Below are 22,125 nucleotides of genomic sequence, written 5' to 3'. Positions count from 1 at the left end.
TTCTTCGTGTGAGGTCACCTGTATGAATCAACCTACAGCAAGTTAAGTTCATGATGCATATCATTTTACACGATTGCAAACGTGGACACGTAGGAAAATAAAACAAAACGTTACTCGTATTAATACAATCGTCTATTTATCGTTTACAGGTTCTACTTACTTTTGATTTATAAATTAATTAATAATTATTACATATTATAAAAGTTACAAATAAAATCACAAACGGCTTTATAAAAAAAAAACTATAAGTACATACTTAAAATAGCTGCTCTAAACAGTCGAACGTTCATTATAAATTCACAAATAAGTTACCTCAGGGAAATTGAGCACAAGTGACAATTATTATTAATCCTTATTATTCTATTATTATTATGTTATCAGTAATGTGCAATCTGAAAGTATTATAAAACAAAAGTGGTCCCGAAAAGAAAAACTGATTGAAATTTACTAGAAATATGTCATCTCCAGTTCAATAGTTTAGTTTGATTTGCGTTTGTACTACTTTCACATATTTAATTCCCTGTTTCTAAAATGTAAAACTAGAAACGAAAAAATATATTAAAATTTGAAAAATTAAAACATAATAAATTCACGTTTCGTTTAAAAAATTTGCCGAGGCAAATTGAAAATTGTTATCACATTTTAATGTGTTAGATTGGAGAGTGAATAATAATTAATATTTGGTTATAGTTTTTGTTCGAGATTCCTAAATATAAAAAAAGAATCGAAGGAACATATTAAAAGAAACCGCAACAGCCTGCAACAATGAAGGCTCGAAAAGTTTATGTACAACTCTACAATATACACAGTACACTGGAACATGCCTATAAGGTATAAGATTTATTTACTATCGCTTAAAGTGTACGTAGGGTAGGATACGACATACACGAGACTTCAACACATTCACATCATCTGGAGACTGTCAAAAAACAAACATGGCAACCGTGCGCGGCGTCTCTTATGACATACGATTTGATAATAATTAACAGGAAATACTTTATTATAGACGGAGGTATTGAACTAAAAAACTAGCGTTTGGAAATTAATAATAAAATATCTTGTGAATAACGACGTTAGACGCTAATGAGAATGGGTAAAACTTCCGAGAAAGTTTAATACGACGATTGAACTGTTGCAGATGATAGTTAATTGTGGTGCCTTTCTGCTTTTGTGACCACATTTTTTTGCTGGTAGAGACGATAACGTGATGTGATGTCTATGGTATGTACTTATTGCACAAAAAATCTTACAAAAATGCAAGTGGGCGGGCTTGGGCAAATTCTTCTTTGTGTGAGGAAAACCAGTTCTGACTTCTCCAAAAATTATTTTTAACCAACAATAAAATTATTCTCACCTGAAAAATTAGTTTTGTAATCATAAGTAATCAACTTGGGAGTTGCGACTTTTCAAAGCGCAAAAGAGTGCCAATTTTCAACAACACACACTTTGAAAATCGAGATTTTATACTAATGAAACTGCAGCTACGTTCCTTTGAAAATCTCTTTGACAATATGACACTTACGTAAATCCCCTATATATTGTGCACAGCGATAATTCCATTAGAATAATTCTGGAATTGTATAAAATACTACACCGACTATCACCATAAAATTATCGGTATCACACTCTGATCTTCTATACAATTCGAAGTCAACGTCAGTTATACATACGACCCTTACTCGTATAGTTTTAAACCTAAAACCCTAATATATGGCCGTGATTTGGTATATTATTTAACTCACCGATTAAAGTCAGAAATTAAGAAAATTTTTGATCTGAAACACCAAATAATTTTGACTCGAGTCCAAACACATATACAACTTTTAGACCTCATAGAACCTCAACATTTCACTTCTTTTTACTTGCTTTCTCTGCCTTACGCAACTGCTTCTCCTTTTCTTTGCGATCCTTTTCCAGTTGTTTTCGCTCCTTCTCCGCTTGTGTTTTTAATTCCTTGATTTTACGCTTGAGTCGATTCTTGTCATCGCTGGTGATGCCCAGAATTTTGAAGTCTGCAGAGGTTAGCAATAGTAAGGCGCTGCCTTTCACTTGCAGTTCCGCAAATTTCTGTATGTGCTGTTCTAAGCCAATTTGCAACAACCATTGACACACCTAAAATTAAGGGAAAAGATGCCTGAGCATGATTTTAAGGTCGGAGAACTTCAATAATACCGAATAATTCGTTGAAGACCTATAATCTACATATTGAACCAATCAGAAACTTGTATTAGGTGTTTGTTGCCTTTGAAGACAGGCAGAGAAGGGAGAAATTTATAAGCGTCTATTGGATTCAGTTCAAACGTTCTATATTGAACATGTCGCGCAAATTACAAGATTTTGCATACGAACTACAATTTTTTTTTCCATAGAGTGTGAAAGGACGGTTTTACTTTAAATTTTCATTACAAATATTTATTCAATATATTATTACTCTTACGTAATTTTCTTTTGGTTTTTTTTTAGACATTGAGCAGTTAAACAATTCTTCATACTTTGAAGGGATAAAATAAAACAGATCCAGAACTAACGGGAGTAACAATTATCTTGGATTGAGAACTGACATGCCTCTATTATGTCATGTAACATGTTTTGGTTCCTTACTTGATCTTTGTTCCACTCGTTAACGGGAGTAGTATGCCAAAAGTGTGAGCCCCGCTTTTCGCTTGCTATACTACAAGAGGACATACTGAGGTCAGTGGTGGCCCAGGAAGTGTCGTGTCTAGAGGGCGATACCGAACCTGAGCTGAGACTAGAAGGAGAGGGGGGTTCCGGAGAGGTGTTTCCTTGGTGGTGCCAAGGCGTGGTCCCGGGTGGCGACAACGTCACCGGAACGACTTTTTTGACTATCGCGACATGGATTAAATATTATGAAAGAAAAATTTCAAAAAAAATTTGTTAACGTACCTTTGGCATTGGCTTCACTCACTGCTTGTCGAATTTCTTCTAGTAAATGGTGGGCGGGATCATCTTTTGACTTCTCGTTTAATTCATCTGTTGAACTGGACACGCTGTCGCTGCCGAGTCTTTTCTCTCTCTCCGCTAGTACTTGCTTGAGTTGTTCCGCCAACGATGGCGGAGGTCCCACGGAAATTACGCCCTTCGCGCCGCCCCCTCCTTCCGTCCACGTCACTTCGTCCGTCCGCGATTCTTTCTGCACCCGAGCGTAAACCACGCCGGGAGGTTGGACGCCAGGGATGTTCTACAAACAAGAAAGACAAAAATTGCATTAAAATAACTCAAAGCAAAGAAAGATTAAAATCCAGATGGCATGAGAGGACATGATGTACCTGCGCCGAGTAGTGGGAGCTCGCTTTTTGCACTTCAGTGTACTGGACGGTGTACTGTTCGTACTGCGGCTGCTGGTGCAATCGTGACTGTGACTGCGTTTGGTGTTGAAGAGAAGTATATTGCTAAAAAGTGAGTCACAAACACAGTTTGTAAAACGGTGCAAAAAATAGAAGTCTAGGAAAGTTAGCACGGTTACTAGATTACACCCACTCGCCAAAAGGGAGCAGATGCAACAGTAAATACGAGTTTTAGTAGCTGAATCGAAAGACCTCACCAGGGTACACAACAGTGCTTAGAGACTAAGTTGTTAATGTTGTGAATCTAGACAAAAGTGTATGTACAGGACAGTCACGAATTTACAATATTTTACAGACAGTACAAGGAAGTATCAGTATACTACACTTTTGGCACGCTCATGGGTCCTCCGGTTAAGCAGGTCATTAGTGGCGGAGAAGGGAATCTTCAAATAAATTAAGCTCAGAAAGGTATTTATTTAATTCGTGACCTCGTTTATCACTGCCGCTTCTACGTCACTGACCATTAGAAGACCACCTACCGGCTGAATGATATAATGAGGGTTAGTGTTTAGCGTCGTGGGGCGGTTGCTGGATGCAACGTTAGAAGCAACGGAATACGCGTGGACGGTATTAGGCTGCCTAGGCTTGGGCGAGTACGCGGAATTATCGGTGAGCTCGTCGGCGGAGTTGTAGCTTTCGTCCAGGCCATAATCGGAGCTACTGTTGCTGAGCGAACCCTTTTTCGCGCCGCTCGGCAGCTGCCGATTCGCCAGCGCACCCCGCGTGGCCAGCTCCGCTTTGCTTTTAGTCGCGGTTATGTCGAGCAGCTCGTGAGGCGGTACCTGAAATGTTAGTCGGCTGCTTGTTAAGAGCCCCCTCAGGCAGGTCTCATTACGCTGACAATGACCCTAGGTTAAATGTGTTATTTTAACATAACTATCTGTTTATTTTTTTGGTCGCGCGAGGCAAAAAAAACTATAATACCAAAAAGTGGGATATCGCCGCTATTTTTGTGGCAGGTAAAACATTAATTAGTGCATCTACCCAATAAGTATAAACATGCAGAAAATTTTTAAATCATAATATACTCCCAAGAGTTATTAATCAAATTGCCAATAATTAATTACGTCCCGACGACCCCAATGCCCCCTCGTTAGAACCGCATCAGTCGTAAAGAATCAAAGTTGGCCAAACCTGTTACATACCGCACGATCCAGCTCCTCTTTGGCGGGCAGTTTACGCTCCACCGTTGCTGTTTTGTCTTCATCCGGGCTCTGGTCAGACACTTCGGTGTCGGAAAAGTCCGGATTCAGGGATTGAAACAGCGGTTTGGGCGGCTGACGCCTGGACATTTGCGGCGTCAACTGTTTGTTGTTGCTATCATAGGGCAGGATCATTGGAAGGCCGGCTTTTCGTTGGGTGTCTACGAAGTGGACAAGTTAGACATAATTAATTTTATTGACAAATTGTTACCCACTATATTCTGACAGTTAAATATATGAGATTAGACAATAGTCTTTCATGCAAAAATTATCGGTAATTTAGATAGATGCACTTGTGCAATTACTCCTGAAAAACATTTTACTCTCATACCCAACAAATCCTGTTCCAAGGCGATAATTCTGTCCTTCAAATTCTTCACCAACTCGTTATACTCGGTATCCTTTTCCTGCAGTAGCTGCTGATAGAAGTCTTCTCTGTGCAACAAATCCAACTCTCTCTGCTGAAATTCTCGGACAAGCTGCTTCGCCTTGCTGTACTTTTTCTCTAAAGCCTGATACTGCGTCTGCGATTGTTCCAACATATTCTGGAACGTCTGCGCTTCTTTTTTCATCGACCCTAGCTGCCGCTCTGCTTCTCTAAGCTTGCTGTTGACTTGCTCAAATTTCTCGGAATCGTCCGGTTTCAAGCCATTTTGTTCCATTATCTAAGAGTGGATATTCAAGTAAATATTTAAAGGGTATCCGGACGTATGTACGTATTAAACACACATACTAATGAAGCACAATAGCTAGAGAATGGGCGTTTGGCACCTACCTTGGACTTCAGACGCGCAACCTCATGCTCAGACAATCTTAGCTTGCGTTGCGTCTGCATAACATACAACACGTGTTACTTCACCAGAGTCTTACGCAAACAACAATTACAAAAGTGTACTAAGACAAGCATACACAATATACAAACAAACACCACAAACAGGCATCAACGAGGAAATACCATTACCTCTTGCAAAAGATTCCTCAAAGATTCCGAACTTTCCTGTTCGTTGTCGAAGAGACACTCCTGATTCACTGTTGGACTCACAGGACCGTCGCTCACACTTGTATTCGTCGAGCCTAAATAAAGAATCTTTCAGATCCATTATTGAAATCTTAACAAGTTAGTTCTGATGCAAATTTCTGTCAGTTGACTGATGACTTTATTTGTGGAAAAAAGTTAGTGACGATACCTGTGAGCTGAACGGTACTGGTATCGCTTTGTTGCTGCTCAACCTCAAGCATCCTTTGCCTTCGCTCCTCCCTTTCTTTATCTGCTTGCAGGGACTGTTTTATCAACTGTGCCACTTCGCTATTTTCCGGGTCGCGTTCCCTTCCTACAGATTTTAATTTAACGAGAATGGCTACGATCTAACACAAATTGTTCTCACCTATACTAAATTTGACTAAGCCCGAGGTATTTCTTAAAACACTTGCGGCGTAGGCCTGTGTCACCCCGACCAGGCTTTTGCCGTCGACCTCTATGATCTGATCGTTGACTTTGATGCGGCCATCTTTGGCGGCCGCTCCGTTTGCAGTGATGGTTTTCACAAAAATTCCTAAAAAATTAATATAATGTACACATGTAGGGTTCAAACTAAGAATCTGGAACCTACAAATTGTAAATACGACAGTCAAATCAATTTCCTTATTTGAAATAAAAATATACTTACTGATGCCAAAAAAAATGTAATTGTTTTTACTTATTTATTGGTACAAAAACTAAAACTTTAGGCAAAAGATACATTGCTTGCTGAGAAATTGAACTTACCCAATTTTTCCAATCCAGCGTCCGCTCCGACTCCCATTCCGATAATGCTCAAGCCTAACCCTTCGGGTCCTTTAATTAGCTCAACAGGGAACACTTCCATCTTCTCTACCCGTTTCTCCAACTCGTATTCTGCAGAGGCCGCTACCGGATCCACATCCTCGTTTCGTCTAAAAGATCAAAACATTCAAATATGTTCCACCAAAACTCGAAAACTACCTGTCATAATCCGATATACTGAAAGTTGAAAACACTCTTATTGGCTCAGTAGAAAAGACCACTTTGGTGGGCTTTGGAACGTAATGGTAATCGATATCGTCGTCTTCTTCCTCGGGCGGCAGACCCGGGACTTCCATCCAAAAGTGACCATCCTCGTAATAGTGAACCCCGTGCTCTATACCTACCACACTAATGGGCTTCGGCACGAAATCGATGATATCTTCCAGGTTATTAGTGTCCGACATGCTGGTCACCGAATCTACTGAAAGCCCAATTTAGTAAAAAAGGAAAAACTGAATCTCAAATAACTAACCAATTAAACCTGAATCTGAAGCGGAGACGCTAGCATCGAACTTGGAATGATTGAGAAACTCCTCCTCATCTTGCGTGGACATGTCCAGACTGGAAGTGGACTCGTAATACTGTGACAACGGCTCAACATCCTTTTTGTTGTCTTGCAAACCTAAAACTTTATACGCTTGCGATTCGTTTATATCTGGGATCGAATCTATTGCCGATTCTTCTTGCAGAGATGGAGGACCTAAAATTATAAATTGTATAAATAAACCTTATGGATTGTGACGTTGTTTTCAAATTAAGCAATACCTAAACTATCATTAAGTGAAACTGGACCAGAGGAGTCGTGCATTGAAGCCGTGATAGAGTCCTGTAGGAGCGAGTTAGTGCCCGGGGGCCATTTGTGGAGTTTTTGATCTTTGGCGTGCAGCAACCTTGTGACTTCTTGCGCTTCCTCATCCGATAGGAGATCTGGTCTAGAAAATCGCCCATTGTTTGCTCATTGCAGAAAAATGATTTTGATGAAAACAAAAGGCAAGTGAAGACACCTTTCAGAAATTAAAAAAAAGTTTTTGATCATGTAGATGATTTGACTTTTTTTCCAAAAAGAGTCTTTAAGACACAATAAGAAACAATGATTTAGCCCAAGTAGCGTCTTGTAAGGAGAATGTGCCTGACTTGAAGAAAGATTGGGTACGTGGACAGACTCACAATGGATGTTAAACAATGTTACAGTGTTAGCTTGCAGTATTAAGTGTAAATCTAGAGTAAAGACTAGAAGTGTGCGTATGTATGTTAAACATTGACCACCGCCTCCCATGTCCATTAGATTCGGCTTTCACTCACCTAATAATTCTTTTCTCCATAATTCTACAGGCGAACAGCGCCATTATGAAAATAAAGTTCAAGTTAATATGACGTTTTACTATTTACACAAAAATTACTAAAAATCTGATTCAACGTATCATTCAATAGTTTTTTAAATGTGCGAATGCCAAAAATTTAAATTCTTGTATTTTTAAATACCTCAAATACTCAAAAGTATGAGATAGAATGAAGTATTATTTAGTCAAATGTTAATTTTGAAAAACCTACTTAATGATTTGGCTTTATAATCTGATAGTTCATGAATATTATGAATTTCATACCTATAAATATTTTCCCACTCTAAGACAGGATCATCCTGTAAATGAAATATTCTATTCATAACACAACTCACTTTGTACTCAAAAGATTCTCTGCCTCCTCAGGAGTCATCGCGTCCATTTCTCCTTCTTGCTTGACGGCAGATTTGTCCTGTTCGGTGGCGCTGGAATTCACAAGTTCCGCGTCATTTGAGTCCAAAATTTTCGCTTCAAATCGCTGGCCATCCGGACTTCTAGCCGGTTTGTCGTGGTTCTGCAATACCTCCCGACTAATCAAAAATGGCTCTGGTCTGACATTATCTCTTTCGCTACTCTCTCGCTCTTTGTTTATAAACTGTTGGCAGTTTCTCTCGAAGCTTTCTTGACTTTCCAGCTGCGATAACACCGAGTTGGATGAAGGAAGTTCTGCGTTATATGCCACATCCGAGACTACCGATTTCTGAGCTGGCACCACTGTTACCTGGGACATTTGAGATACCTCTGAATCAGTGGAAGTTACAGATTTCTGGTGGAATATGGATGAGTGGGATGGTCGATATGGAACGGCGTAGCCTGCATCGGAGTCTGTTGGTGACAGGGATTTGTCGTAGTCTGTGCTCTTTGTCTCGGGCACCTTAATTTCGTCAATATTTAGCGAAAAGTTTCTTTTTAAATATCTCCGACTTACCGAATATTGATGGCCATCATCGGTTGCATTAACATGGACGGCCCTATTTTTATTGGGTACTGCGTACAAAGCTTCGATTTCGGCCTGCGTCAGCCGCACCGGTTTCTCCACCACAACATCCCCTTCGGAGTATTCGTTCAGGTCTTCCGGGGAGTTGTCGTTGTATTCTACGGGGATGTCTTCGTTTATGGGAAAATCGTACAACGATTCCTCGTGCGGCTTAAGTTTAGCCTCGACTTTCGGCGAAGGCTCATTAAAACCTCCTACAGAAGAGCTCAATATTAGCAAGTTTTTCCAATTTAGACTGATAGTTGTTCTTGCATCAAAGACGAAAATATCAACTTTTACAGACGCAACTAAAAGTTTTTCAGGCGAGGGAGTAGTTGTCGATTAGCCCTCATGTTTGTTTTTTTTATTCGAAAAACTCTGATGATTTTTTGAGATTTTCGAAGACTATGTTAAGTCATAAAAATTGAGTGGTGAATCCTATCTAATGTGATATATTTGTGCACACCTTCGTCTGAAGTGGTGACAATAGAAGAAGGTCTACTGCCCAATCCAGCGGCCGGAATGTTGAGCGATATACTGGAAACTTTCGTACGTCTTGGCACAACGAAGGTATCTTCAGTCTTATTCTCTTTGTGGTTCTCATTATTACCTAAAAAAGAAAAAAAAAATAACAAAAGGAATTTTATTTAGTGCGGGTGGTGAAAAGTCGAACATTATATCATGTAAATTCTAGCTCTAAGTTCACTATGAACTTGAATATAAATATATTAGAATGTATTCACCATTTACCGTCTAATTAGCATAGCGCTTGAAGAATCGATTGTATCAACACTTCATATTGTATTCTTAACAAACCGTGAGAAACTTTTATCCTGCGCAAGGTACTAATTTACAACCGTAAATATTGTTCCCTTCCGTAATTATTGTAATGTTTAAACAATAACTGCGAATTAAAGCCATCACCTGAAATCGGTTTAAAACTTCTTAGACGATGTTGAGCCGTAATGAATATATTAGCGAGTTAGTTATAAAATCTTAATACATAATAGACAGATCATTGCCTTCAGTATGTTGGTTTACGGTTATTTATTTTTATTGTTGATTTCTAAATGAATTGTGAATATGATAACCGCCAATGTAGACCAACACCTCAGAGTTTTAAGTTAATTAGTTAATTGTCTAAAAGTTATACAAATTTATATAACAAAGCTGATTTTTACAGGCTCGGTATTTAATGGGAAATTCGGACCTCTAAAAAGTAAGTACTGAGTGTGGAAGTGTGAACACTGAGTGCTATCTGCATCTGGCAACCATATTACCACACTTCATAATAAAACTAAGCTAGCCAAAGACGTCGGTCATATTGTCGCACGGAGTCTGCATTGGTGTAGAACCTTAAGAGTTTACCATTGACGAAAACAAAAACTTGTTTAATATTGACGCTGCTTACATGCGATTTTAACGTAATTTGAACATCACTTTTGCAATTTGGAAAAATCGGAATCGAAACAACAACTGATCAATGGCTTGATGATATTTTGAAGATCACGTAAATTACCATTTTACAAAACCCTCCCAGTGAGTGCCAGAGATTTCTGAACGATCGTAGATTTAATACGTATAAACCTATACAAAACAATATTCCTAAGGATCATTGCGGTTCTTTTTCAAACGGCTCTCAAACTTGATTTCCTCGATCTACGAGTCCGTTATCCACATTAGCTGTTTTACGACGTAATAACAATAGTACAGGATGGTCCTCCGGGAAGTCCCTCGATCGCTTGCGGGAAAACCGTAATTTAGAAAAATCTGAAAATGGGGAGATATACCCAAGGAGTTAGAGGACACGCGTTAAAAATATTTTCAAGATCGTAGAGTCCAAAAATGCAATAAAATATAGGCCGTTCTATTTAAAATAAGCGAGTCGACATCTACTTCCGATATAACCGGAAGTGCCGTTATCTTGAAAATATTTTTAACGCGTATCCCCTAACGACTTAAGTATATCCCTCCATTTTCATATTTTTCCAAATTATGGTTTTCCCGCAATCGATCAAGAGACTTCCCGGAGGACCACCCTGTATTTGTCACCGTCTCATATCTCGTCTCTGGGATTAAAAATGTGGATTTAAAAATACGCTCATACGATCACGGGAGCTCTTTTTAGCAACAAGGCATAATCATCGACATTTACCATATAATCGGTAATGGGGCCGACAAAAGATCGACATTTATTTGATGATATTGAGTTTGATTTGGCATATGTCACGCCGATATGGCTTTTCGCGGAAGAAACGAATAATGACGGTTTAACCTCGAGTTTCGTCAGAGAATGGATTCACTGCGATTTAGGCCTTGCTGCCTGATTCTGGAGTAGTATCGACAAAATCTTCATTTGTAAAAAATAATATAAGGATTTCAAAAATAAAATTCACTATTGTCTTTTTTTCTTGTGAAATGGAAATTGCTCTACTTTTGTCCGTCGCATTTATTCGTTTTTGTTGTTAAATTCCTGGAATTCAGGAATAAACTTATAATTTTTTGCGGCATTACCTCTAGCTATCCCAATATAATTTTGATATTACTAATTTATGAATAAGTTGTAACAAACCTTGAATATTTTTAAAAATATGTTTGTTGCTCCACTTTTGTCCGCTACTGTATACCGATAAATATTTACAGTTATTAAGCGTAAAAGGCAATTCGTATGTGATTTGTAAATTTTTTAAAAGTCTCGAGTGCCATCAAAAACGAATCAATTAATACTTGTAACTACAAGAAGTATGCACATTACGTTTTCCTAATAACTCAATGCAAGTCAAGCAGCGTCCGTACGTACATGAATGAGGACATAAATATTCATGTAACTGTTTTAAGAACACCCAAGTATTCGGTATTGCTGATTCAACCCACCAACCCAGAACAATTTTCTCGTCGATTCGTGTAATTCGATCACATGGAGGCCAATTAAGTGACTTAATTTCCGAAATGCTAGAATTTATTTATGAGACGCAAAACAAGTGGGAAACTATGTAATTAAAAACCAATGTGGGATTAACAATGGGTGAAAAAAGTTGTCCAAATACGAGTGCAGTACAACAACAATTACGTGACTGTCTAGAATTATTGCGTTCTTTCATTAATTTTTCAGTCGACCAAGCATGAATAAAGCTTCAGCAAAGTGAATTTTATGACACGGTGACATGGTGACCGACTCCGTTCCTCCTTAGGGCTTAAATGTTTATTCTGGCAGTTCAAGGCCGTCAAAGAGAAAATAATGGCCCATTTTGAGACACAAAAATTGTGACAGTTGTCAGCATTTTAATGCAATATAATGATATTTAGAGTTGTTTCTGCGTAGGTATCGGTACCCATTCTCAATTGGTTCTAATTCCATGTCGAAATCGTGCATTTCCGAAAACACATTCCACATAAATCAACCTGCCACTACTATTACGGGTACAATGTAATTAGTTTTATAATAGTCGTTACAAGCGTATTTTACGTTGAAAGTCACGGTTTTACATTAAATGACAATATGCGTATCTATTACTGATAACCAACTAGCAATAAATAATATAATCACGAAATGACGAACAAACTATGTATTTGTACATGCAATCATTTGCTCCTTTGTACGATTAGCTACATATCATAGGGGTCTCGTATTTTTATACTCGTATGTGCTAGTGATATTCAGGGACCATTGAAGTAAATGTAACTACCACTATTTTCTGACAAAGAAAATCCAAATTACGCACGGCCGAACTCCCGGTTAATTTCGCCGAAGTAAACCTCAGTAATATTCTTTGGCATAACTAGATTTCTCACCACTGTGACTTTACTGCCTCTGCCGTAACATTAAATTAAGAACTAACGTCAAACCTAGGTAAAGGGACAATTTAAAGTTCCTGTAAGTGACCCAATTCCACTTCGTACACAAGAGGACAACGATGTGTTGCAGCAGATATAAATAGCAGAAGCCCAGTCGTACATAAAACTTTGGGTTCCTCCTGACACGTAATAGTACAAAAATCGGATGCCTTTAGTGTCGAAATTGGAACACGTCTTGACGTGCCGAATAAATAAATGTTCCACTTGATCGGGCAGGATTCAGGGGGGGGGGGGGCAGTATTTTGGTTACATAAACAGTGATTCCCAAACACAACAGGCACAAAAACAAACACCACAAGAGCGAAGGGAGGGGAGGGTAGGGCTACAAACCTGAGCAATCAATGCACAACAGTCTTATTCTTAGGCACATTTCAGGAGCTGCAACTGGACCAGCCACAGTTACTGAATACAGGGGACAATAAAAACGTGATGGGAGCAAAAACGAGCAAAATTATGCCAATACCTAATGAGATTCATTTTTGCGCCGTTTGGCGCACTTTTACTTCGCGATGTTGTGGCTTAAAGGCGCGACTTGCGGAACAAATAGGCGACAATACCCGACGGGGACTGAGAACCGAGAAAGAGGCCTCGAATCTACAAAACACGGCCGATCTATAAATAAATTCCATCCGTTCCTGTTGTGTTCGTTTTGCTCCTTTTAAATTATAACTGCCCACATCTTGGACGGTTTCAATGACAAAAAACTTAACGCAGCCGCGAGTGACTCGTAAAACCGAACAAGATGAAAATGTCAATGACTAAAAAAAAATGGTTTAAGTGCTCATTCACATGGAGTGCGATGTGGTTGAGGACAAGAGGCCAACAGTCCTCAGTTGGGGTATTATTGGTTGGCTTGCGGAGGTGATGTCCACGGAATATTAAATGATAACGCATACACTATCGCTCATACGTAGAGCAACTTTTTAAATTCAATTTTTGTTTCTATACCAGCACCAAATTGATAGGATCTTTTACGATAGTTGTTGATTAAAATTAAAAATAAATGCATTAAATGTGAGATTTTTTATGAACATTTTTTTAAAGTACAAATTAAAAAAATATTCCAAAATATGAGAGTCAAAAGTAGAGCCACTAAAACATTTCTTATCATTTAACTTACAATTAAACACTTTAATTAGTTTCTAGTAGCGTATCCTTTTTTTTACTATTTCCAAACATCTATTGTTCATAGACTTTAATAGTTTGTCAATACAAGGTGTCCAACGAATATGGACCACTATCCGAATCTTGGAAACTATGATTAGGATAAAGTTGAAACTTGGGCATCATACTAAAGTGGAGGTGATATATTAATTAAAAATATCTTCATGAAAATACCTCTTCCGATTATACAGGAAATTAATGTCAACTCGTTTATTTTAAAGGGAACACCCTATATATTATAACAAATTTCGATTCTGTGGAACATTATGAATATTTTTCGTATATAGTGTTCTATACCTAATTTTTACGGTTTCCAAGATATTTAGAATTTTTTTTTTTAATTATACTTTCAGCCATGAATGTATTTTCGAATTATTCGAAAATACGTTCAACCCGGCTAAATAAATCACTGAAGGCATTAATCGATAATAAAATCAAATCGCTTACCTACAAACAACAGCGATTTCTCATTGTCCTCATCCTCCTGTTTCTCCTGCTCCGATTTCAATTTGCTCGGACTACTTGGAGGGCTCAAAGATGACAGACTCCCAGACGTACCTGACAGGTTTTCTCTGCTGGTCTCATTATCGTCCAACGGGGACTTAACAACGTGGTAATGTCCTGGCAGCTGCAACTCCCTCTCCTCCCTAAACAAACACTTCGGCGCAATATCCCTTCTTTCGTGTGGAGTTACATCCTTAACTTCTGAAGAGGATGTATGCCTCGAAGGGGAAACTCTAAAGCTCTCGTTTGTGCTGGGAGACAAAATGAGACTGGATCGCTTGTCTTTGTTATTGTGAACATGGTCGTTGTTCGGGGAGGCGGCAGTCGAGTGTTCGGGGTTGAATTTGGCAACGCTCGAGCAGATATTGGGTAAAATGCCGCATGAGGCCGGTCTCTCCCTTCTCGCCACGTTACTCCGTTTGGAGGCCTCGGTCCTCACTGGGGGTTCGGGTGGAGGAGATGTAGGGGGACTAATTATCCTTTTTGGAGAACTATAAAATGGAGGAAAGCTCTTTCTTGATTACCATACGAACACTTACCTGCAATTATTGAAAGAGGCACTTCTGGCCGCGGCGGCGCCTCCTTTTGGAAGACGACATTCTTGCACTAGCTCACTGCTGCTAATCCCCAGTTTTCCATCCGCAGCTTTATTAGGGTCACTACTATAACGTGAACCCCTATTTTTTGAAAAATGGGAGGTCCAGTTCTTCTGTCTCTCGATAAGTTCTTTACTATTGAATTTCCTCTCGGGTTTCTCTGGCTTCTTCATGAGCATCGGCTTGGAAGTCCGTTCGGTTACATCGTTTCCGTTCGTTTTAATTGTCTCAGAATTTCCATTATTCATAGAAATTCCGTTCGACTTTCGGTTTTCCTGTTCCCCAACTGTCAACATACTATTGCTACCTCCATGCCTGAGCGGTGATGGTGACCGAGAACCCTGAGACTTTGTCTCGCGAATTTCGCTGTTTGCCGAACTGCTCCGCGAACAGTCCAGAATATTCGAAGCACTCTTGGTCCCTTGTAAGGGGACAACTTTGCTGCTCTTGTGGAGGTTATCCTCAGACCCCAACTTCTCGAACATCGCTCTGGCATTGTTGAAACGCGTTACGTGCGACTCGGTTCGCATCACCGACACCGCGGGAGAATCGGCGTCAATTTTTTCCACGGACGCGTTCAGCTTGTGTGTTTTCCTCGACACGTGAAAAATCTCTTCTTTTTCCTTGGGGTTTGGTGCGCGGTTCTGGAAAATGTTTGCGATCTCCGACACTTTTGAGCCCCCAAACCTGGGCGGGCCCCTTTTGTCTTCCATCGCGCACCAGACCTGGAAATTGGCCAGCAAATATTATAAGGTATATACCGTACTTTACTGGAAAGCTAATGAGATAAAGCTGTTTAAAGATAATCAAGCGATAAGTGAGATAAGGAGAGAGAGAAAATTGGAATTTATTATCTAGGCTTATGACTACCTATTTGCAAATCAATTGGAGAGCGTCAACAACTTAATTAGTGAACCAACTATCTATTTTATCAACTTACACGATGGTCTAATATATAGGGTGTCCGAATACCCTGTGTAAAACACTCTACCAGAGACAACTCAAAATAAGCCAATTTAACTAAATTTGGCGTAGTACTAAAGTTGGTAATAACAGAGCTACAGGGTGTCAAAGTTGAAAAAATAAATCCGATTTTCTTTAATGTCTCGACTTCTTCGAGCTAATTTTGCGAAATTTTATATACGTGGTTTAATGGGACGAAAAATTCAAATTTCTAAACAATTTTGTTGTCACTTCTAGGGGACACCATAAGCAATCATTAGGATACATTTAAACCATCAAAACTTCTTTCTGCCACGGTGTATGTCAATTTTGAGTAGAAAAATCTTTTGTCCTATCTTTTCTGCTTTAAATGTATACTTGTTAAATGTCGCAAAAGTCAACTGTTTAAACGATATTTGCAATTTCAATAATACAGGGTGTAACATACGTAGGAATTGTCCTTTTAACACTTTCAAAAAACTAAGCAATATTTTTATATAACATTTTTTCGAAATCTCAAAAAAAAAAAACGAATTATGCGCAGATGAGTTTTAATACATTTTTGTATAAAATCTAAATCCATTCCTGCATAAAAGAGTAATTCAATGTAAAGGAAATAAAATGTCCCATAAAAAATTATCAGCTCTTTCAAGAACGCAAAAAACATTTAATGTTTACTATTTTTATGCGATTTACCCACACGGCTTAAAAATCAATTGTGAAGTTTAACTCCAGCTATTCTTTTGATAAACAATCACTACTGATACTATTAAGTCGACCAGGGCCATAATTACTCGAATCGCGAATTGGTGGACACGTTATTGATATACGGGGTGTGTGTGTGTGTGTTACGAGTGAAATTAACACAGTGGAAAAATTGCGTGAACGGATAGAAAATGCTGCAGAAATAATTAGAGGAAAATCATCTCTTTTAACAGCAGTTTGTGCAAATGAAACCAATGGAAACAATTTCGAACACCTTTTGTAACCAATTCTGATGTGATTAGTAGCTAAATGTGTGGTACTTGTTAAAACTTTCATAGGCGCATATTTCGGTTGTTTTTGAGATTTCAAAAAAATGTTATATAAAAATATTGCTTAGGTTTTTTAGATCCATGTCGCGTTGAGAGGAAAACCCCTACTTATGTTACACCCTGTAGATGCAATTTTTAATTTAAAGCATTTTATTACAAAAATTGCATAGCAAATGCTCAAAATGCGCACCATTTTATTTGTATTGTAACTCAGGCGTTTTGTTATTTCTATGAAAATATTTAAGTAAAAAAATGAAAAAAACCATTGTACGTCTTACTTTCGTTTTAACGTTATTAGAGTGTTGAACTTTTATTAATTTAATAACTATCGCTTTTTTACAACGAGCACTTACACCTATAATGAGCAAGTTGACATGTTATTGGTTTACGAATTTTGCAATAAAAACAGCCAAGAAAGTGTTCGAGTTTACAATGAAAGATTTCCAAATCGTCAAAATGGAAGTTCTCAACCGACAAGAATCGACAGGGGTCGAATCTCAACGACTAAAACAGTAGTTAATGAAGAAGCTATTTTAAATGAAGTCCAAGAACACTCGAGACTTAGTATCGGACAGGCCAACTTAACAGTTCCCAAAAGTATAATTCATTAAGTTTTGAAAGAACAACTATTATGCCCTTTCCACATCTAAAAAGCACAAGCTCTTTTACCGATCGCTCTTTAAAGTCGTTTAGCTTTTTGTCATTTCATTCAAAATCAACAGGTCCATAATCCGAACTTCAGTAAAAAATTCTCTCCACCGACAAACCTTACTTTACTAGATCCGGCATAACTAACGTTCACAAAGAACATATTTATAGTGATGAAAATTCGCACGTCCTCAAAGTAGTTTATCATCAATTTACATTCAAAATTAATGTATGGACCGAAATAATTGACAATATTATTTTCGGGCCAGTTGTGATACCAAATCGATTAAATGGACAAAGTTATTGGCACTTTCTTCCAGAAACTTTACCGGAATTGTTGAAGGACACATCATTATTAATTCGTAATGGCATGCGGTTCATGTAAGATAGGGCTCCTCCACATTATACCTTCAATGTTAAACGATATTTAAATAATGCATTTCCTAGGCGATTGATCGAAAGGGGAAATAATGCTCCAGTACAATGGCGCACACGGTCCCCAGAATTGACGCCATGTGACATTTTTTTGTGGGGTTTTTTGAAATCGACAATTTATTCAACACCAATTGATTATATTTAAGAGTTACATAATCGAATTTTCAATGCAGTTGACGAAGTGAGAAATAGGCCAGAAGTTATGCAGAGAATGCATTTTAATTTCTTGAAAAGAATCAATTTGTGTGCGCAAGAAAATGGTGCTCATTTTGAGCATTTGCTATGAAATTTTTGCAATAAAATGTTTTGAACTAAAAATTTCATCTACTAATAAAATTACAAATATTTTTTAAACACTTGACTTAGGGATGGTTAATAAGTATGCATTTAAAGCCGAAAAGATAGGGCAAAAGATTTTTCTACTCAAAAATTGATATACACCGTGGCAGAAATAAGTTTTAACGCTTTAAATGTGTCCTAATAATTGCTTATGATGTTCCCTAGAAGAGACAACAAAATCGTTCAGAAATTTGAATTTTTCGTTCCACCAAACCCCGGATACAAAATTTCGTGAAATTAACTAGAAGTGGATATATATTTTAAAAAATCAGATTCATTTTTTGAACTTTAACACCCTGTAGCTCCAGTATTATTTATTTTTATACTAAAAGAAGTTTAGTTAAATCGATTTATTATGAGTTATATTATATCTGGTAAAGCGTTATATACGGGGTGTCCGGATATCCTGTATGCTATACAAATTAGGACCGTTAGTACACGAAGCCACAACTTACTCGAGTCCTTCAAAAAGGATTTTATTGCTCTCATTTTAGGCTTGTTTTTTTTTGGAAAAGCTTTATTTGTAACAGTAACATTATTCTTATTGGAGGATTCAAGTGAGGTAAGCTTAGCTAATTTGAGTTGTTGAAAACATAGCTTCAGCTTTGCAGAATCAAGAGAAGTAGCGGCAAACAAGCAACATTGAAAAATTGATTGAAAAGAAAGAGAAAGGTGTTCAATCGTTATGAAATTACCCACCTTCCTTAGAAATATTATCGTACACGTACCTACCTAATTAACACAAAATCGCACCTGTGACTATTGGCACAGTAGCCGACATTATTTAATCACTATACTTACATATGTCTATGTTCTTTAGGAAAAGTAAATAACAGAAACAGCTTGTTACGCTTTCTAATCAAGTAATCACAGAAACTTCATAAAAGTCTTATTAATTACTAATACGAATTATTTAAGTGACTTGTTATTTGTCCTCCCTTTAATTCTTTATTTACTGCTATATTTAAACCTTTGATTAGACGCTTTAGTAAATTCCGAGGTAAATTCCTAATAAAAAAGATAAGTTTCATATACAAACAAATACATTCAAACACTCATCTTTACAAACATTAGATTTCACTGAATAAATTGATTCGAGCATCGATAAAAGCATGATTTTCAAAATAATAAAAAACTTGATTTTTTTCAGATAATATGATCAATTTTGTGTCAGATCCATCAAATCAAAACTATATTGTCATCAAAGATTTATTTGAATAATAAATTAATAGTGAATTGGCAAGTCTAATCGCATCTTCTCATTCACTCTTTGGCCGTGTTCGTTACCCAGAATGCCAGCTTTAGTTCACTTTTGGTGTCTATAAAGTCGTCATTCCACGTCTCTTGGTGATCGAACTATGCATTATCTTTTATTTGATTATTTGTAGAAGTTATATATTTCACATATTATATTTATAAATCATTAGAAGAGCAGTGTTGTATATTCTTAATTTATAGTTATATGTTTTATATTTAATTTCCTCAATGGTGATGTTGTACAGATCCAATCTGGTATTTTCTTCCTAACAAAAATGAAGCGCTTTTAAAGTGATTTCCTTTACATTCTACAAACATAATTTTTTCCCATAGAGTACCCTATATATTATCGATTTTTTTCAACCTAACCACTTATGATTTTATTTACTGCAATATGTGGATTCTACACTTTTACTAGGAGGAATTAATAAAAGCAATGCAGCAATTGAGGTCGGACCAAGGCAGACAATTTAAGGCTAAATAATAAGGATTTCAAGAAATACCGCAAAAAATGTAAGTAATACTTGATATTACCAAAAAAATACATGCAATGCAGCAACAATTTAGCAATAGTGCATGCATTCCTAACGCAATAGACAAATTATAACTATAATACTCAGCAACGTTGGCAATTATTGTATAAAATTCACGTCTACCTTTTCACCATCTAACAATATTTAAGATCGAAATATTTAGTTCTTTTCCGATATTAGTCGATGTTGAATCTATTAAAGTAATATCAATCGATTTTCATGGATCGCTTTATTGAAAATTCTGAAAAAACACAGAAGTGAGGTCAATTCCTGATAATAGGTCGAAAATGAAGTACCTCAATCGGTCGTGAAAGCTCCGGCAAAGGTCGAAACAGTTCTGCAACGCATTTCTACTGAGCATCGCGTGCTATTTCAAAAATAGCTAATTTACTGATGGAGATTAATCAAATTATGCGCATGCGCCGTTAATATTCTTACAATATTTGTAGACGTCTATCGTCAGCTGTTTTAACCCCCATTTCTACGATCTACCTTATTTTTTCAATCTTTCTATGCAACTATTTCCTCAAGGACAAAACAAGTGATTTACATGGCGCCTACATTTTTAATACGTTGGAATAGCATATTATTAACAATTTTCAAAATAAGAACGTAATCCACAAATCTTTTTTTTATTTTAAATATCTTGAATATTTGAAGATATACTTCAAAATTCTTAAACATTTTCATAAACACTCTTTTCATGTCGTAATTATCTGACTACTTCAACGGATTTTGATACCATTAACCATGGAACGCATCCCTACCTTGGATAAACTGTATATTTGAGCCGTGAGGAGCTATGATCAGAACTCGATTCTATAAAAGGCACATACTTGAATGAAGAGCCTCACTTTACTTCTAAGTCTACGTTTCACTTAATACCTACAAGAGCGAGAAAGACTTCCATAAACAAAAACATATAAGACCTCAACACTGACATTTATGGCACAGAAGGTAGATGGCCTCCAGTCCGTCCAACAACAGCCCAATGCGGCCGACCATGCTAGTTACATGTTGGACCGTAGTATTTGATTGAAATTAAAATACTGAAATGTAGCAGTTTAATTTTAAATACCTTGTTTATAAAAAGCTGTTAGAACAATACATATTTATCACCTATTAGAGTGTCTATACAGTGTAAAAGCGATTTGATGTAAATTTCTCAATTTTTAATGGAACTGTGTATTTTATAACTAGGCATAGGTACCCTTGTTGCAATTAAATCACAACTTTTTAATGTAAAGGCGAGGCCATAGCAAGCAATACATAGTTTGCAGCAAATATATTTATAAATTCAAAAACCGGAATGGCATATTGATCCAAAAACTCACCTCTTTAGGGCGTAATTCCACAATGCATGAAAAGCCTATGGAACGATCACTTGAGCACTGGAAACATAGGCCGGCGATAAGGGCTCGTCGGATAAACAAAGGGTAAATTTACACATTTTCGACAACCGAATTCCAGGAAAATTCCTGCCTTTCCAGGTTGGTAAACTACCGGTGCAAAGTCGTCCCAGTTTGATATTCGGTCAGGCAATACCGGAATCGGGGACAATCACCGGAATTGACTCAACGTAGAAGAAACGAGAACGAAAACATTTCTCGGATTCTCGGACCGGACTGGTTTTCTTTTCCGAAGGAATCGCACGAGATCAACAACCGGAGTTGTCGTGTGCTCACTCGACTGGCATCGGGCTGGCGTTGCGCAAGTCCTTCACGCCCGGGGTGTCGACGACCAATGGGAAAGATACGATTTAGCGGCCAATTTAAAGAATAAACTGGTTTCAAACACAACTAATTATTGATATTAATAACCTACAATCCGCAATGCTCGGTCGCATGCGCATCCTTGACTTTTTTCTTCTCAGCTGCCGAAACTTTTACTTAAATTTAATTTGCATTCTATCCAGGTATTTACTCGGTGATAGTGCGACTTCAAAAATTGGAACGTATACAATACGACATTTCTGGCACTGTCAAGGCAAATCGAATTTAGAATGTGCAATTGTTATCTGTGTTCAACCCAGTACAATCTCGTACGAATATTGATTTTAACAATAAAAACAAACAAATTAATATTTAACTCCATAAAAATGTTTTTAATTTTT

The 22,125-nt window shown here is 37.5% G+C and overlaps 1 protein-coding gene and 1 long non-coding RNA gene across 10 annotated transcripts; one reads left to right on the top strand and one right to left on the bottom strand.

Annotated features, from left to right (window-relative positions):
• Window positions 1-110: 110 nt before the first annotated feature.
• Spn (Spinophilin) lies at window positions 111-21,712 on the bottom strand. Of its 9 annotated transcripts, XM_066291623.1 has the most exons (23): window positions 21,347-21,708; window positions 20,780-20,897; window positions 14,768-15,549; window positions 14,172-14,707; window positions 9,172-9,315; window positions 8,658-8,920; window positions 8,065-8,603; window positions 7,692-7,715; window positions 7,155-7,321; window positions 6,862-7,089; window positions 6,549-6,810; window positions 6,333-6,499; window positions 5,953-6,120; window positions 5,755-5,898; window positions 5,529-5,641; window positions 5,343-5,396; window positions 4,899-5,232; window positions 4,511-4,728; window positions 3,845-4,147; window positions 3,288-3,410; window positions 2,905-3,199; window positions 2,602-2,843; window positions 111-2,112 (listed from the first exon to the last, which is right to left on the bottom strand). In XM_066291623.1, exons 3-23 carry the CDS (start codon window positions 15,535-15,537, stop codon window positions 1,849-1,851), a joined length of 5,358 nt encoding a protein of 1,785 aa, XP_066147720.1. In that variant the 5' UTR covers window positions 15,538-15,549; window positions 20,780-20,897; window positions 21,347-21,708; the 3' UTR covers window positions 111-1,848. The 9 variants fall into 9 exon arrangements, with proteins under 9 accessions (XP_066147720.1, XP_066147719.1, XP_066147721.1 ...); XM_066291622.1 differs by lacking the exon at window positions 20,780-20,897; XM_066291624.1 differs by lacking the exon at window positions 20,780-20,897 and having other exon boundaries at window positions 6,549-6,807.
• Window positions 15,566-21,435, top strand: LOC136344335 (uncharacterized). The gene is made up of 3 exons (XR_010732946.1): window positions 15,566-15,577; window positions 19,373-19,992; window positions 21,355-21,435. It is a non-coding gene; the product is annotated as an uncharacterized lncRNA (long non-coding RNA).
• Window positions 21,713-22,125: the final 413 nt, after the last annotated feature.

The sequence above is a fragment of the Euwallacea fornicatus genome, chromosome 17 (genome assembly GCF_040115645.1).
Source record: "Euwallacea fornicatus isolate EFF26 chromosome 17, ASM4011564v1, whole genome shotgun sequence".
Classification (NCBI taxonomy): domain Eukaryota; kingdom Metazoa; phylum Arthropoda; class Insecta; order Coleoptera; family Curculionidae; genus Euwallacea; species Euwallacea fornicatus.
Note: the sequence above shows the minus strand (reverse complement) of the source record. Positions and strands in the feature narration are given on the sequence as shown.

Coding starts and splice junctions, on each gene's coding strand:
- Spn (XM_066291623.1), bottom strand. CDS start 15,537: ATGGAAGACAAAAGGGGCCCGCCCAGGTTTGGGGGCTCAAAAGTGTCG. Junction 6,811..6,861: donor TTCAGATTCAGGTTTAATTG/GTTAGTTATTTG, acceptor TTGGGCTTTCAG/TAGATTCGGTGACCAGCATG. Junction 5,899..5,952: donor CTTAGTCAAATTTAGTATAG/GTGAGAACAATT, acceptor TAAAATCTGTAG/GAAGGGAACGCGACCCGGAA.